General features: G+C 42.9%; 1 protein-coding gene across 1 annotated transcript in view; it reads left to right on the forward strand.

Moving 5' to 3' along the window:
* Nucleotides 1–18,696, forward strand: part of CAPN8 (calpain 8) — a 109,226-nt gene that overhangs the window by 54,244 nt on the left and 36,286 nt on the right. The window contains exons 7-10 of the mRNA XM_006871146.1: nucleotides 3,318–3,403; nucleotides 6,874–6,948; nucleotides 8,304–8,464; nucleotides 11,472–11,647. Of these exons, the coding sequence (XP_006871208.1) occupies nucleotides 3,318–3,403; nucleotides 6,874–6,948; nucleotides 8,304–8,464; nucleotides 11,472–11,647 (498 nt within the window). The remainder of the gene's footprint in view (nucleotides 1–3,317; nucleotides 3,404–6,873; nucleotides 6,949–8,303; nucleotides 8,465–11,471; nucleotides 11,648–18,696) is intronic.

Here is an 18,696-nt window from a genome sequence, read left to right on the forward strand (position 1 = left end):
TCTGCTTTGTTCTTCGATTCCCCTCTCCCTACTTATATATTGCCCCCCTACCCAATACCCAAATTATCCTGTGTCTATTCCCTGCCCTGTGCTCCACCTACCCCTCCCACCCCTATCCCTACCCCTACATCCTAGCAACCAACTAAGAATCCACTTTAGTGGATTAGTATGGGTTTATGCAGAACTTTTTAAAAAGTGAAGTAAACCTTTGATAAAGGCTATCAAGACCATTCCACCTCCTGTGTCCGAATCCAACTGTGCTTCTTAGGGTTTTCAGGGACTGATTTTCTTTGGAAGCAGGTCACCAGCCATTATTTTGAGGTACCCTGCATGGGCTTTGAACCTTCCATCCTTTGGGTAGCACCTGAATGTGTTACCTGCCTGCACTACCAAGAAACTCCTTTGCTAATGTTACAACTCAGGAAGGTCTTTCTCTAGGATGTGGGAGCCACCTTTTGAAATATAAACACTGTAAAGATTTACAGCCTTGGAAACCCTGTGCAGGGTCACTATGAGTCGGAACCGACTCCACGGTACTTAACAACAGCAACTAATGCTGGAGTGAGATGATATCTTACTGTTGGTTTGATTCGTGTCTCTCTGATGGCTACTGATCATGAGCATTTCTCTTTTTTGAAGTTTTTATTATGAATTATGAGTTAGTTTACTTGGGTGAACATTATCTTTACATTCATCTTATCGTATTTTGTTTCATTGCAATGATCACAATCCCCTGCATGCATCATCAAATACTCAAAGGGTACACTCCACAAACCTGCCCCCCACCCGCCAGCTCACAGCCCTTCTCCTTCCCTGAGTCCAGAGTCCCGAGCTGCTCCTTCTGTCCACATCATCATCTCTGCCTCCATCCCTAGTGTCCCTGCCTCCCTGGGCAGGGTCTCTCACTTCGTGTTTCTCCTTTGATGGTTCCAGGGATCTCCATTCCTGGACTGCAGAATCAGCCACTCCCCTCCTTTTGTCATCAAACATTTACATTTAACTTTTCAACACTCATTGTTAGACCTCATAGCAATCATTCCCTATTGAACGACAAGAGTCCTTTTCCCCTGAACTTTTATCAACCCCATTCAGACAGGTTGGAAACTATTCAGTGGAGGTTCTACCTTTCCCTGTATCATCTGGAACTAGGTTCCTTATTGAAAGCTTGTAAGCCAGTCACTTTTTGCCTTTGTAGCCCCCCCATTTTGGGCAGCCAATGTCTAAGTTCCCCATCCCTGTGGACTCTGTGTATCAAGGGAGTGGGAATGATCCTCACTGTAGAGATTTGTCTGCTCCTTTGTCATACTGCATCCACAAGCATAGGTCAAGTTCATCCACTTGTAGTGAGTTACTTTCTTTTTTTTTTTCCCCTCTTCTTTCTTCCTCTAGTCATGTTCTGATCATCCAGCCATTGATGCCAGATCAAATGGGCACTATCTTCAAGTGTGGGTGTTTGTGAGCATTTCTTCATGTGTAGTCTATGAATTACCTGTGATACATTCTGGTTCAATGTTTAGTCAATAATAAGATGGTCTTCTATTTTCTATCTTTGTCGAGAGGTTTTTCTGGCTGTATTTTTAATTATAATTATATTTCCACAACAATGTTAAAAACATAGTTAGGGAAGGCAGCATATGTGGGTTGTAAGTGTGGGCTTTGTAGACAGACTAGATTCTCATCCTGGGTCTTCCACTCCTTACTTAGTCATCCTGGATATCTTTACCTTTGCAAGTCTCAGTTTCTTGAAATGTAAAATGAAGACACCAGTGGTACCCCCTTCAAAGGATTGTTACAAGGTTTAAGTGGGGCAATGTTGCTGTTGTTGAATTACTTCCAACTCATTTTAACTCTGTGCACAACAGAACAAAACACTACCAGCTCCTCAGTCATCTTCATTATGTTTCCTGGGTTTGAGACCGTTGTTGAAGCCTCACATCTTGTTGAGGGTCTTCTTCTTTTTCACTGATCCTCTACTTTACGAAGCATGAAGTCCGTCCCCTTTGTTCTTGCTTCTAAGGAATGTTATGGCTATACTTATAAGACAGATTCATTCATTCTTCTGACACTCCATGGTATATTCTTTGCCAGCACTATAATTCAAAGGCATAAATTCTTCATTGGTCTTCTTTATTTATTGTCCAGATTTTGTACACTTATGAGAGTGAAAATACCATGGCTGGGTCAGTTGCAACTTATCCCTCAAACTGACATCATTGCTTTTAGATACTTTAAAGAAGTCTATAGCAGATTTGTCCATTACCTATGCCATTTGATTTCTTGACTGTTACTTCCATGAGCGTTCATTGTGGCTCCAAATAAAATTAAATCCTTGACAGTGTCAACATTTTCTCAGTGTGCAGTGCATTTGAAGTACTCAGCATAATAACTGGTCCACAATTTGCACTGAATAAATCCTGGCAAGCACTGGACTGCGAATCACAAGGTCAGCAGTTTGAGCCTATCAGCCACTCAGTGGGAAAAAAAAGATGAACACTTCTGCTTCTACAAGGATGTGCAGCCTTGTAAAGCCTTTATAAAGGGTTGCTATGAGTTAGAACTGACTTGACGACACACAGCAACAACAGCTGTGCTATTAGTATTTACTTGGAGCACAGATAATTAGTACTTGTTGGTAGCTGCCTTTGACTGAAGGAAACATCACCCAGTCCTACACCATTCTCACTCTCACTAGGCTGCTTGAGTCCACCTTTGTGGCTACTGTGCAAACCCACCTCACCTACAGTCTCTGTTAGCCTCACTGGCTCTCTATTTCTGACGGCGTGTCCAAAGCAAGCGAGTCATACAATGTACTGTTACGATATAACGTTTTCACTGGCTAATTTCCAGAAGGAGTTTGCCAGGCCTTTCTTCCAATCTGTCAGTCTGGAAGTTCTGCTGAAATCTGGCTACCACGGTTGGCTGTGCTGGTACTTGAAATACTGGTGACATAGCTTGCAGCACCACAGCCACACTCAAGCCACCACGGTACGATGAACAGATAGATGAGTGGTGGTGGTTATCATTAGGTTCTGTATAGTAGTACGGAGTTAACCTCAGTGAACTACAGTATCTAAATCTAAGCGCAAACAGACATAAACTTGTTTTTGTGTGAGGCTCACTTCATTTATTCAACGCAACTGGGAAAAATAGAGCACTTGGCAAAAGCCTGAAAACATGTGTTAAGAGAAAATAAAAGAGCGCTTGTTCAGGGATGTCTGAACAATTTTATGCAAATCTTTTCTGGCGCAGATGTAAATACGAGACAGCAAGAGTTGAGTAACTCAGAGCTCAATGTGCTTGTTCTGTGGGACTTGCAGGTGGATTTCCAGGGCCGTCCAGAGAAGCTGATCAGACTCAGGAATCCGTGGGGCAAAGTGGAGTGGACAGGAGCCTGGAGTGATGAGTAAGTAGGTCTTCCCCCCAGCCCCATGCTTCGTCTCTCCAGGAGGAAAGGTGTGATGTAAAACATTCAGTCATGCTGAGACCAATGTTACAGGGACTCAGCAACACTGTCTGCCCTCAGATTACTCACTGTGCTCAGAAAAGAGTAGCCCTTGGTTCCAGATGGGGGAGAGACAAAACAAAACCTTCTTAGTTGAAGTCTTTGATTCTGGATTTCAGCTTTGGCATTTGGAAGTCTGGCAGCTCACTTGAATTTTGCTTAGCCTGTCTCTTCCCTACCACATTGTGGTGATCCAAAGGTCAAATTGATCACTCACAATCAGATTCTTTCCACTTCACAAACCCTGGTCACTCTGACGAAGGCCAAATCTCTCAGCACTGAGTGCAAATGACACTTAGTAATGGAACCAGACCCAGGAACCTGTGGGCCACATTGGGATGATGAATGGGAGGGGAGCTCATTACTGGGGGCAGATATTGATCTCCCCTGACAAGGTCATTAGGAACTGGAGAGGTGCTTCTTGGACAGGTCTTTCTGCTGGTAAGAGGAAGCCACTCAAAGATGGTACCTGGACCCCACCTGAGGTATCCCGTGATGTCAGGGGCAAGAGGTGGTAAAGCATGGAGCTAGGGTGAAGGAGATGGATTGAAGCTGGGGAAGGAGTTAGAATCCTCCATTGTCATCAACAGAGAGCCACCAGAGATGCTAACCCCTCCCAATATACAAAGGTGGCACAACATTAAGTGCTCGGCTAACTAAAGGTTGGTGGTTCGAGTCTTGCTTACATAAAGAATTGTTATTGTTGTCATTATGTGTCGTGGAGTCAATTTCGATTCGTAGATACCCTGTATAGGATTTCTGAGGAGCAGTTGCTGGGTTTGAACTGCTGACCTTGTGGTTCACAGTCCAGTGCTGAACCTACAGCACCACACTGGGAGTTCAGCCTAGAAAACCCTATGAGGCAGTTCTAGTCCATCTTATAGGGTCACTTTGAGTCACAGCCGCCTTACTGGTACATGACAACATGTGTGTAAACCTTGAGTGCGTCTCTAGGACCCTAATGGCCACCCATCAGTACAGCTCCAACCTGTAATGTTTTCCCTCAGGTTTGCATCATGAGGAAACACATGTCCCTAGGACCATGTGTTGGCCCCCTATATTTTATTCCATTGTCTAAGATTGTGTGGTGCTGTAGGTTAGCCCTGGACTGCTAACCACAAAGTCAGTGATTTAAACCCATTAGCCACTCCAAGGAAACCTTGCACAGGGTCATTATATGTTGGAACAGACTTGATGGCAAAACAACAACAGGAGTCCTGGTGTGGAGCTGCGGGTTAATGCAATGCACTGCAAGGTCGGTTTGAATCTCAAGGTTGGTGGTTCAAGCTCCCCCGTCTTTCCTCAGAAGCCCTATATTGGGTCGCTATGAGCTGGAACCAACATGTCAGCACTAAACAACAACAACACCAACAAGATTGAAGAAAACCCCCAGCCTCAATTTTGCCAACTGCCCAAAACAGGTGACATGACTGAATGAAATTGAAACCCCAAGTTTTGACAACTTTAAGTAATAGCCATTTGTGGGGCTGCCAAAAGGACCTATTTGATTTTATCTCCTTTCTGGTGTCACCAGGTCTGTAATAGACGGGAAATGTCCAGCTGTAGGAGGGGCGGCCTAGGAGGCCAGGAGATCTATGAGCTTAGGGGTGGGGTATAGTGCAGGTGGGGGTGGTAACATTCCTAAGTTCAGTCTAATGTCTATTTACATTGTAATGCATTTCTTTTATTGTAATTTAAAAAAACCAATGGGGGAGACTTAAATCAGACCTAAAGTTCCCCAACTTGTTCTCTAATCTTTGTTTATAACAAGTATATTTTGTAATTCAGTTCTGATCAAATTAAAGTTTTAATGATTTAAAGAAGACCTGGAAATTCTTTTGCCTGATCCCCCCTGGGGAACTCAGAAGCCAAGAGGGAGAGAGAGACACACACACATACAGAGAGACATAGAGACACACAGAAACAGAGATTGGGTTAGTGTGTATCTCAGTTTTTATGCAGGGGAGCAAACGTTTCCTGGTTTTGCTGAAAGTATTCAAAAGAAAAGGTATTTTTAAATGGATCTTGATGTTGTTGCTGTAGTTAAGTGCCTTCGAGTCAATTCCGACCCATAGCGACCTCTATAGGGTTTCCAAGGAGCAGCTGGTGAGCTTGAACAACCAACCTGGCAGTTCAAGTGACTTTACAGTCTGACACATTAGCCCACAGTGCTACACCAGGACTCCAATGCATCTTGATACTGCACGGTTATTTAGACATTGCGTGCTTCAGGAAAACCTAAATTGTAGAGATCAGGTAACTAGAGGTGTGTGGAGGGAGTGGGCACTGAGTGGCAGGAGGCCTCTGGGATGATATTACTTCAGGGAAATGGCCAGAAAACTGGTCCTGATTATCATTCTTGCAGACTCAGAAAGTGGACCCTATCCACACACTCAGGGATGTTCAGCTCACAGTATGCTCATTCAGGCAGATAACAAGGCCACAATGACAGTTTATTAATTGATTCTGGTGTGCCTCCCTTTCTTGTGACAGGAATTTCCCCAGTCCTGGTCTTGAGCATTCCCATTCCTGTTATCAAGGGCCTGGGAGTCTTAATAAGAAATGTCAAGTTTGCCTAAATAAAACCCAGTTGCTGTCGAATCAACCACAAGTCATAGTGACCATGTGACAGAATGGAACTGGGCTGCAGAGGCCTTTGTTTCTTTCTTTTTAAAAAATAATTATTTGCTGTCTTTTGAGAATATGCACAGCCAAATACACACCAATTGAACTGCTTCTGTGTACAGTTCAGTGACATGGATTACATTCTTTAAGTTGTTCATCCATGCCCACCCTCCTTTTTGGAATTGCTCCTCCCTCTATTCTTTTGATCCTCTCTGATCTTTTGAGTTGCTGTTATCAACTTGGTCCCATATAGATAGATGTTAGAAGAGCATAATGACAAGCATTCTTTACGAGTTCAGCTAAACAATTGTTTGGTTTTTAGAAGACTTCAGGGGGGTATTTTTGGTTTCAGGTTTAAAAATGACCTCAGGACAATAGTTTTGGGGATTTATCCAGCAACCGTGACTCTAGAAAAGAAGTTAAACTTCTGTTCTGCATTTCCTGTCTGCATACAGTTTTCAGTGACTGATTTGCCGGAATTAGATTACAGGCTTTTCTTTTGAGTGCCTCTGGGTAGATTTGAACTGCCAGCTTTTTAGTTAGCAGTGGGCACACTGACCATTATAGCAAGGCCAGTGGCCTTAGTGTTTGTGCTGCGTGCCAGCCCCCTGTTGCCCACCCAGAGAGTCCATGATCCCAGTCTATGTCCCTTCCCTAGACTTCGTATCCCCGCACACTATCTTCCTGCCTTCCTTCAGGAAAGTCAGCTGCAGTAAACACCTACCTCTGTTCTGTTTTCTTTTCAGTGCACCGGAGTGGAACTACATAGACCCCAGGCGGAAGGAAGAACTGGACAAGAACGCTGAAGATGGGGAGTTTTGGTGAGCGTGTTGTCTCCAGAGAGCTGTCCTGTTAGCTGTAGGTCCATTCCAGGTTCTCATGTTGGGGCACGGTATTGCTAATTGTTCCAGGAGTGTGACAAGCTTTCTCACCAAGGGGGGCTTCATTTTTCTCCCCTTTTTGCCCTTGTCTAATTCAACCTCTATAGCACTGTGTCTTAATATTGAAGCCAAGATATCTGGGCCCTCAATATGAATGAACCATCAGTCTGTCTTCCTCACTTTCTGTGTCTTTCCTACGAAATATGATGAATGCTGCTCTCTTTAAGGTCCAGAGTGCTCTAAGTTTAGCTGATCATTGAAATAGAACTGCTTTCACCCCATGGGTGTAGTGTGACTGTGAACTAGGGGCATCTTCATGTGGACATCACTAAGAATTAAGTAGGGGCTGCTGGTGGGAATGTAAAATGGTACCACACCAGCCCTCCAGAACCATCATGGTGGAGGTGGTGGAGGTGTGCCGTGGAGTCGGTTCCAACTCATAGTGACCCTGCATAGGGTTTCCAAGGTTGCAAATCTTTACTGGGGCAGAAAGCCTCATCTTTCTCCTGAGGAACAGCTGGTAGTTTCAAACTGCTGACCTTGAGGTTCACAGCCTGATTCGTAACCACTATGCTACCAGAGCTCCTTAGATATGACCCAGCAATACCACTCTTAGATATACACCCTCCAGAAAATGAAAACAGGGACACAAACAGATAGTTGTACACCAATGTTCATTGCTGCACTTGTCACAATTGCTCAAAGATAGAAATCATGCAAGTGCCATGAAAGATGAGTGGATAAACAAAATGTGACATATCCAGACAATGGGATATTAACTAGTCACAAAGAGAAATCAAGTCCCGACATATAGATTGACATGGATGGATCTTAAAAACATTTTGCTGAGTAAAATGAGTCAGTCACAAGAGGATGAATACTGTATGATCCCACTTATGAAACGTCTAGAAATAGGTAAATCCATTGAGACAAAAGAAACATTGTGGATACTGGTGATAGGAGTGGTTTCCATGGGGCCAAAGGGAAATGAGAAGTTAAAACAAAAAGGTGCTAACAACAGTAAAAACAACAAATAACTAAATAGGAACAAACTTCTTGTGGGTTTAAATGAAGGTAGGGACTTTGATCAGATGACCTTCTGGATTGTCTTCCGGATTAAGGTTCAGTCAGACTCTTTGCATGGCTGGTTAGGTATATGATGATATCTGGTAGGATTGAGAAGCTTACAGTGTACAGGAGTTGGTCAATGGTCTCTCTATATTTGTATTTGAGGACTGTAAACAGGTTCCCAGTTAGCTCACCTCAAAGGAGTCCTTTGATTTCTCTGTCCCCAGGATGTCTTTTTCAGATTTCTTGAAGCAATTCTCTCGATTGGAGATCTGCAACCTGTCTCCGGATTCGCTGACCAGTGAAGAAGTGCACAAGTGGAACCTGACTCTATTCAACGGCCGCTGGACGCGGGGTTCCACCGCCGGGGGCTGCCAGAACTACCCAGGTAAAGTGAAGAGCCCACCTGGTCCCATGGTTCCTTGTCCTCCCAAACTGCCTTTGGACTTTGCTCTCTGGCTCATGAGCACCCCCTGGTGGCACTGCTATGCTCCTGGGCTTGAAGGCCTGGTTAGCAGTGGCGGATAGTGGTTGTGCAGGCCTGCATCTGAGACTTGATCTCATAGTGCCATTCTTCAATTTCTGTGTGCTCACCTACCTGCCCGGAAGGACGAGCTTCTTGCTACTAACCATGCTCTTTCCTCCCTTTTGTTCTTCTCTTGGGCTTCCATCATCTCAGACCAAGTGGCTGGAGACCCCATGCCACTGAGTCTGGGACAGTGTCTAATGGTGTGATAGAGGGATGTGATGCAGCATCTGCTGTATCCACAAGACTGCGTGGATGAGAGCAACCACTCTGCTTTGTATTTGTGCCTGGGTCACAGGTGGAGGAGTGTGACTGCAGATGGGGCATTTCAGGGAGCCATTGGAAGCTGGTAGAGATGGTGTGGTGCAAACTTCTGCCTCGGCACTAACCATAGGCCTCATCTTACTAGCAGGGGGAGCCTTTCCCAGTTCACAGCCATCATTAACACCCATACAGCCTCCTCCTAGGTGGAATCAACTGAGGCAACTCCTGATGAAGAAACCTCGAAAATCCACCTCACCTCCCTAAGGAGAAAGGAAGGAAAGCAAATCCAACTCTCTCTACTTTTCACCTCTGGCTCCCACTCCCCCTCCCCAGTCTGATGTTGACTGATGTTGGGTGAGAGACTTATAAGCACCCAGGACCATTTCAGGGCTATGCCCAGAGCTATTGGAGTAACGTTATAACAGCCTCACATGGGTATAATCCTGAGGTCTTGGCAAGTTTCCTCCTCCCTCCCCCATCCAATCCAAAGCATCCGTTTCTAGCAGCAGAGACAAGTGCTGAGTAAGAGTTAGCGGCCAAGTTTGGTTCTTGTGCTTATTGTGTAGCTTAGGGAGCCTGGGGGTGTCCTCTCTCTCTTCTGAGGCTCAATTTCCCCATCCTCAAAATGGGATGATGAGCCCCACCTTGTAACCTCACTGGATCACCATTAAGAACTGTAACATGAAACAGTTAGAGGACAGTGCTTTGTAAATTGTGTAAACCAGAAACCAACCTCACACCCACTGCTGCTAAGTCCATTCTGACTCATAGCCCCCATTGTACAAATACTAGTAAATGGGAAGTGTTATTGTTATGGTCCATTCTCTTCCTCCAGCTCTGTTAAAGAGCAAACAAAAAATGTAGGGATTGCAGTAATGTTGCATTTGGGAGAAATTAAAATATGCTCACCATTAGTACTTCTCAGAAATGCATAGGAAATTTGCATGGATCATTTTGGGAGCTTGGAGCTGCAGGGGGTGCCCAAGGTAACTGTATTCAGCAAATTCCCACTCATCCGTGCTGCTAATTAGCTGTCAGGAAGAGATGGACTGCTTTTGCCCCTTGGTAATGATGTAAGTATGGACCCTTACAGAATTTTCTCTGTCTTCTCTGGAATCTACAAATATTTGGCTTTATATACACTTGTGCCCCAAATAAAAAAATCTAGATGCATGGATTATGGAAAGGTAGGAATGAGTAAGTGATTTCATTGTTAAGAATCTATAAACTGTGGCTCTTGTTCACCTGTGAATATCTTGTTATTTCATCTAGTCAAAGCCTATTTTAGAGGAGCTGAGGGAAACACCCTTCTCTTCCCCCAACTCCTCTCTCTCTTCTGGTCACATCATTATTGAAATTGTTGAGGCTTGTCTTCTTCAATTACACTCTGCTGTCCGGTTCCTGTCACAGAATTGCTGTGTGCCCTTGGGTAATCCATTTGACCTCTCTGTGGCTTAGCTCGTGTAGTCACTGCTTTGAGAGATGAAAAAAAAAATCTTGGAAAGAAAGTAGTCATTAAATACTCATAGGTGGTGTGGCAGGGATGCATCTTAATCATCAATTATTATTTATTACTCTCGAAGAGTGTCTCATCTGTGGACATTAACACTGAAGCCATCACATAAGACTACAGAGCCATGGGGGTCTGCAATCTGAAGCCGGCCCTCCCTAGGGGAAAACACATGTCAATCCGGCTGGCTGTCTTTTAACCCGTCAGGCACTGGTAGCTAGTCTCCTCTGGGACTTTGTCCACATTTGTCCCACGGCCCTGTTTTTGACTCAGAGATGGGTTTATCTTCACAGACCAGAGAACTGAGACCAGGGAACTGCAAACAAGTAGATGTTAACAGTTTTCCAAGCAGACACAAAGGTTCCTTCCCAGTGGTGTGCAGCAAAGTCCTGGGATCATGGCACCTTGAGCATTCCCAATCAACCATCCCTAGTCTTCTGCTCAATCAAATGGAAGTGCAAAAATTCCAAATGCTATGGGGTGTTTCTGTGTGTATGTCAGGAAAGTAGGAGGGAATGCCTGGTCACCATGTAAACAAAATTTTCTGAGGACTGCTCACTAGATACTGCTTGCCTAACCAGTAGGTGCCTGTTGATGTTGTTAAGTGCCATTGAGTTGATTCCGATCATAGCTACCCTGTATAGGGTTTCTGAGGAGCAGCTGGTGAGTTTGAACCAACAAGCTTATAGTTCAAACAGACACAGTAGTCCAGTGCTTATCCTACTGCACCTCACCAGGACAAATGTCTTGCATTCAACTACTAACCTAAAGGCTGGTGGTTGACCTGTTGTGGAGTTGATTTTGACTCATGGTAATGCATGTTTGTTAGAATATATCTGTGCTCCCAGAGGGTTTTCAATAGCTGCTTTTTCAGAATGTAAAGTCAGGTCTTTCTTCTAGGCACCACTGAGTGGACTCAAACTTCCAACCTTTCAGTTACAGCTGGGTACATTAACCACATACAGCATGCAGACACTCCTATAGTTTGCTAGTAGTTATGTTTTCATTGGGATGACCAGCATTCTCCCCTTTCATTTTATTCTTCCAATGTCTTCACCCCTTTGGGGGAACCACTGCCACCCGGCTGACTTCCAGCCACCTACTGGACCAATCCCCAGTTCAAAATCCGTTTGGATGAAGTGGACGACAGTCATGAGGAGAGCACCAGGGAACACTGCTGCACGGTGCTGCTCGGCCTGATGCAGAAAAATCGCAGGCGGCAGAAGCGGATAGGACAGGATATGCTGACCATCGGCTATGCGGTCTACCAGGTACCCCAGAGCTGGGCTCATCTTTTATTGCATGCTTGACACTTTGATCTGAAGATTTTCTTCAATAATTGGAGTTCATGTTTTCTATTGCTTGGATAGTCCTAACTCATCAAGCATTCTTCGTGCTCCTCTAAACAAGTCTTCCAGTGACTGTACTGAGATCTGAATTTCACCATTCGAGATTCATCCCTATGGTTTAAGTCTTTTCTACTATTAACACTAAGGCATATAAATCATTGAATTTTGTCTATTGGATCTCAGTACACTCCACTGCCGCTTGGTTGATTCTGGTTCTTAGTTACTCTACAGATAAGATTTCCCCAAATCTAGGGCTTTCATGGGGTGGGAGCCAAGGACTTGGGGGCATAGGCACTTGAGGGGACACAAAGAGGAGGGACATATGTGAATGGGAGAAGAGACGCTGGGCATGGAAGCTGTTATGTATTGAATTGTGTTTTCCTCTTCTCCTCCCAAAATATGTGTCCACTTGGCTGGGCCAGCGATCTCAGTATTGTATAATTAACCTCCATTTTGTGATCTGGTGTAATTATCCTGTGTGTCATAATTCCTAGCTTCTATGTTGCTAACCAGGCAGGATTAGAGGTAGTTATGCTGGTGAGTCAGAATATAATCTATAGGATCAAGGGATTGAATAAATGAATTGAGAGGAGAGGGAACTCAGCACCACTTAGAAAGAAGAGCTATGAGTGGAGCTTGTTGTTTGGACCCAGTGTCCCTGTGCTGGGAACCTTCTAGACTCAGGGGAAGCTTGATCCCAAAACACATGAAGATCTGCAAGGAACACCAGGCCCACAGGAATTGAAAGGAGACAAGGACCTTCCTCCTAAACTGTGAGCCAACGGACAGAGAAATCTTTCCGCTGAAGCCAGTGTCTTGAATTGGGACTCCTAGCCTTCTAAACTGTTAGGGAATAAATTTGTTTGTTAAAGCCACTGACTTGTGGTATTTCTGCTATAGCAGCACTAGATAAGACAGGAGACAAAGACAAACACCTCCTTCCTCTCACCTGGGCAACTGTGAGGCACTTGTTGGGAGCACAGGGCTTAGGGTGAGGTGAGGGAAGCCTCACCACCATTTCTAGCTTAGGTGCCTCTTGATCTGGAAAGAGAAGCTGACTATGATTTTAGGCTGTAGTCCATAACTCAGTAGTCCAATGTGTGGATTCATAGTCTCAGAGATATGCTAACTTGTGACCTTTGGGTCTTGACAAGCCTCACCAGGAACAAATTAGGTCAACTTTCCACATTTTTATACAGCTAAAAACTCCTTATAATGAATTCCAGAGAGATTCATAGTGATGGGTTTTATAAAATTTTGTTAAAATAACATTCTAGGGAAACAATACCACTCTAATCAGGAAGATACAATATATGGTATAGAGCTGGCTGTAGACTCAAGAAACACATAAATTAAGGCATGGAAAAGAAGTATTGTAATTATAAACCATTAAGAAAGTGGGATTATCAATTGGTCTCCTGCTTCATCAAATGGAAGTGCGAAAAAAAAGGTATAATATGTCTCCAGTCCAGTTGCTTTTCTCTTGTTCTGGAACTCAGGACTCTAGATTTTAGCATATGTGTGTTTTAGGTTGAAAGAATGAAAGTTAGAAAACAATTATTACTTGATGGCAGGACATGATATCAACTCCAACTCTACTCTATCTTAGCTCTTCCGTCCTACCTAGAAGGTAAACAGCACAAAAACAGATTCTTTGCTTATAGGTGAAGAGCCTGAGGAAGCACTTGACGTATACAGATGAGTCCAATCAGTTTCAGTGAGTTAAAAGCTGTGGACACAGAGAAGAGTGTCACATGGCTTCTAGCATCACGGTGCTCACACTCTAGAGTGGGAATGAGACACAACAGCCTTGTAGCTAGGTCATTGCGCTGTGATGGGAGTCACATGATGGGCTAGCGCCCTATGGACAGCATTCAGGCCTTCAAGAACTACTCACACTCCATTCACAGTGTCCATCAAGCTGACTTTATAAAACTTGGTCAGCGAAGCCTTCTGTCAGAGGCACATAAGCTAATACACTGAAATAGCTTTGACATGACATTGCTCTAATAGACAATTTATAAATCATGTCAGAGTTTCCTATAAGCTTTACTTCATCCACATCATTAAGGACTTTATTTCTAGGAGGTAGCTCTTCCTAAGTTGTGTTTTGAGTACCTACCAATGTGTACGGCCCATCTTCCAGTACTAGGTCAGATAATGTTCAGCTGTTATTCCTAAAGTTTTTTCGCTGGTACTTTTTTTTCAGCAGGAGATTGCTAGGTACTTCTGCCTAGTCTGTCTTAGTCTGGAAGCTGTGCTGAAGCCTGTCCACCAGGGTGACTCTGCTGGTTTTTCAGTTACAGGGGGGAGGGGCGGGGCATAGCTTTCAACATTACAGCAACATGCAAGCCACCACAGTCCAACTAATTGACAACAGAGTGGATCTTAATGATGTGGATGGAGCAAAGCTTCCAGGACCTTCATTTACTGATGTGACACAATTAAAAATGAGAAGAAAGAGCTGCAGACATTAGTAATCAGAACACAGAAAGTATGAAGCATGAATCTAGAAAAATTGGAAGTTGTCAAAAAAGAAATAGAATACTTGGGGATAGATATCCTAGACATTATGAGCTGAAATAGACTGGTATTGGTCATTTTGAATTGGAAAATCATATGGTCTGCTATGCCAGGAATGGCAAATTGAATAGTACTGCATTCATTGTCAAAAAGAATATTTCAAGATCCATCCTAAAGTACAATGCTGTCATTGATGATCATATCCATATGCTTACAAGGAAGGCATGTTAATATGCTTATTGTTCAAAGTTATGCACTGACCACTAATGCCAAACAAAGATGAAGAAATTGAATACTTTTACCAACTTCTGCAGTCTGAAATTGATCAAACATGCAATCAAGATCTATTGATAAATACTGGTGATTGGAATGTAAATTTTGGAAACAAGAATCACAAAGGCAAATATGGCCTTCATGATACAAATGCCAGAGACTGAATGATGGAATTTTGCAAGACCAATGGTCTATTCACTGGAAATTCTCTTTTTCAACAACATAAACGGCTACTATATACGTAGGCTTCACCATATGGAATTCACAGAATTAAATTGATTACATCTATGGAAAAAGACTATGGAGAAGCTCAACATTATCAGATAGAACAGATCACTGATTGCTCATATGCAAATTCAAGTTGCAGCTGAAGAAAATTAAAACAAGTCCATGAGAGACAAAGTACAATCTTGAGTATGTATATATATTAAGTGCCATCAAATTGGTTCCAACTCATAGTGACCCTGTATAGGGTTTCCAAGGAGTGACCGGCGAGTTTGAACTGTTGACTTTGTGCTTTATCCCACAGCACCAGCAGGACTCTAACCTTGAGTATGTCCTACCTGAATTTAGAGACCATCTCAAAATTAGATTTGATGCACTCAACACTAATGGCCTAAGACCAGATGAACTGTGAAATACCATCAAGAGCATCATACATGAAGAAAGTAAAAAGTCATTAAAAAGACAAGAAAGAGAAAATATCAAAATGGATGTCAGAAAGGACTCTGGAGCCTGCTGTTGAACATAGAGTAGCTAAAACAAAAAGAAGAAATGATGAAGTAAAAGAGTTCAATAGAAGATTTAGAAGGGCAGATCAAAAACAAAAAGTGTTACAATGTAATATGCAAAGAGTTTCACTTAGAAAATCCAAAGGGAAAAATACACTCAATTTTCTCAAGCTGGAAGAACTGAAGAATAAATTCAAGCCTCAAGCTGCAATATTGAAAGATTTTATAGACAATATATTAAATGATGAAGAAAACATCAAAAGAAGAAAGAGATACACAAAATCACTGTGTCAAAAAGAATTGTCCAACTTCAAGACATGAAGGCATTGGCAAAAAAATGAGACTCCAGGAATTGATGGGACACCAACTGAAATGTTTTAACAAACTGATGCAGTGTTGGAGGCACTCACTAGTCTATGCCAAGATATTTGGAAGACATCTGGCCAACTGATAGGAAGACATTCATATTTGTGCCCATTCCAAATAAAGTTGACTTAACAGAATGCAGAAATTATCAAACAATATTACTAGTATCTGTCTTTCTCCAGGGACAAGTAAAATGCAAGTAAAATTTGCTGAAGATAAAAGTAGTTGTAGCAATACATCGACAGGGAACTGCCAGAAATTCAAGCCAGATATAGAATGAGGGATATCATTGTTGATGTCAGGTGTTTTGACTGAAAGCAAAGAGTACCAGAAAGATGTTTACCTGTATTTTACTGACTACACAAAAACATTCAACCATGTGAATGACAACTTGATAACATGGTCAAGAATGGGAATTCCAGAGATTTGATTGTGATCATGAGGAACCTATATATAGACCAAGAGGCAGTCCTTTGAACAGAACAAGGGGATACTGTGTAGTTTAAAATTAGGAAAAGTGTGTGTCAGGCTTGTAACCTTTCACCACACTTATTCAATCAATATGCTGACCAAATAATGTGAGAAGCTGGACAATATGAAGAAGAATGTGGAATCAGGATTGAAGGAAGACTTCATCAATAAGTACTTCAAGTGAAGAAAACTGAAAGCAACTATTGATGAAGATAAAAGACTACAGTCTTCAGTATGAATTACACCTCAACATGAAGAAACCAAAGGTTCTCACAACTGGGCCACTAAGCAACATGATAAATGGGAACAATATTGAGGTTGAAAGGGTTTAGTGTATTTGGATCCACAAGCAACTCCCATGGAAGCAGCAGTCAAGAAATCAAATACAGTATTGCATTGGGGAAATCTACTGCAAAAGGCCTTGTCAAAGTGTTTTTAAGCAAACATGTCACTTTGAGGACTAAAGTGTGCCTGACTCAAGTCATGGTATTTTCAATTGCCTTACATGCATGGGCAATCTGGACAATGAATAAAGAAGACCAAAGGAGAATTAATGCCTTTGAGTTATGGTGTTGATGAGGAATATTAAATATACTATGGAATTCAAGGAGCTCTGGTAGCTGCGAACCTTAAGGTCAGCGGTTCGAAACCACCAGCTGCTCCGCGGGAGAAAGATGAGGCTTTCTACTCCCATAAAGCTTTACACCCTCGGCAACCCTGTACAGGGTCGCTATGGGTCGGAACTGACTCGACGGCACTTAACAATGGAATTCTAGAAGAATGAATAAATCTGTCTTAGAAGAAGTGCAGCCAGAATGCTGCTTAGGAGTGAGGATGGTGAGGTGGTCTCATACTTTGGCTGTGTTATCAGGAGGGAACTGTCTCTGGAGAAAGACATCATGTTTGGTAAAGTGTCAGCAAGAAAGAGTAAGACCCTTAAGGAGATGGATTGACCCAGCGACTGCAACACTGGACTCACATATAGGAATAATTGTGAGGGTGGCACAGGACTGGGCAATTAAATGCTCTTTTGTAAATACGTTGCTAGGAGCTGACTAGATGGCATCTGGCAACAAGGTAACAACTTGCTAGTTTTCAGATGCCATATTATAGCTGCTTATAAAATACACCATTGCATGGGATCTGTGGTCCTATTATGGTCATATACTTTAGAGCATGACATCTGTGAATGGAAGCATTTGAAAAATTGGTTGAGAAGGAGTGTGCGGAGAGGCAGGGAGTTTCTATACTCTGATCTGCAAATTGGAGTCTGGTTTGAGGTTGAAAACCTGACACCAATTGAGAAGCAGCCAGCATACTTGAAGGCTAGAGACAACAGACTTACATCAGGCAGACCGGTCATTTGCATTTAGGATCCTGTGCTCACAGAGGACTGTCCCTTTCGATCCATCAGTGGGCAAAGACTAAAGCCTGCATTCCTGCCTCACCACTCTGGATTTGTGCCACCAAAAGGTCCTAGTTGCTTGGTTCTGTCCAGTGACTCTTGGCAGGGTAGATTCAGAGCATATTGATGGTGTCAATTGTATTGTTAATTGAACAACAGCCAAGGTAACTCTTTCCCCACTGAATGTCACCAGTTGCTGTTGAGTTGGTTCCACCCCATGGCAATTGCATGTGTGTTAAAGTAGAATTAGGCTCCAGAGTGTTTTCAATGGATGAATTTTCAGAAGTAGTTCATCAGGATTTTCTTTCGAGGGTACTTTGAGTGTACTTGAACTTCCAACCTTTCAGTGATCGAGTGTGTTAAGCATTTGCTTCACTCTGGGATATTGGGATCTGTAGGTGTTGCTGTTTCGGTGCCATCAAGTCAGTTCTGACTCATAGACCCTAAGCACAACATAATGAAACACGGGTGCTCCATCCTGTGCCATCCTCACAACTGTAGTTAGGTTTGAGCCCATTGTTGCTGCCACTGTGTCAATCCATCTCCTTGGGGGTCTTCCTCTTTTTATTTGACCCTCCATAGTACCAAGCATGATGTTCTTCTCGATGGACTGTATCCTGCTTATCTGTCCAGAGTATGAGAGATGAAGTCTCACCATCTTGGTTTCTAAGGAGCATTCTGGCTGTACTTCTTCTAAGACAGATTTATTTGTTCTTTTGGAAGTCCATGATACTTATTAATAGTCTTCTCCACCACCAACACCATAACTCAAATTATGCATCAATTATTCCACAGTCTTATTGTCCAATTTTCACATGCATGTGAGGCAATTAAAAGACCATGGCATAGGTCACGTGTGTCTTGGTGCTCACACTGGTATAAAGATACTTGAACACTTTAAAGAAGTCTTGTGCAGCAGATTTGCCTAATGCAATATGTCACTTATTTCGTGACTCCTGCTTCCATGAATGTGGATTGTGGATCCAAGCAAAATGAAGTCTTCGACAGCTTCAATCTTTCCTCAATTTATTATGATGTTATTTATTGTTCCAGTGGTGAGGATTTTTGTCTTCTTTCCATTGAGGTGCAATCCATACTTAGGCTGTGGTCTTTAATCTTCATCAGTATTTTAAGTTCTCTTTGCTAGCAAGCAAGGTTGTATATCTGCATATCACAGGTTGTTAATGTCTTCCTCTAATCAT

Source organism: Chrysochloris asiatica, unplaced genomic scaffold (genome assembly GCF_000296735.1).
Source record: "Chrysochloris asiatica unplaced genomic scaffold, ChrAsi1.0 scaffold00161, whole genome shotgun sequence".
NCBI lineage: Eukaryota > Metazoa > Chordata > Mammalia > Afrosoricida > Chrysochloridae > Chrysochloris > Chrysochloris asiatica.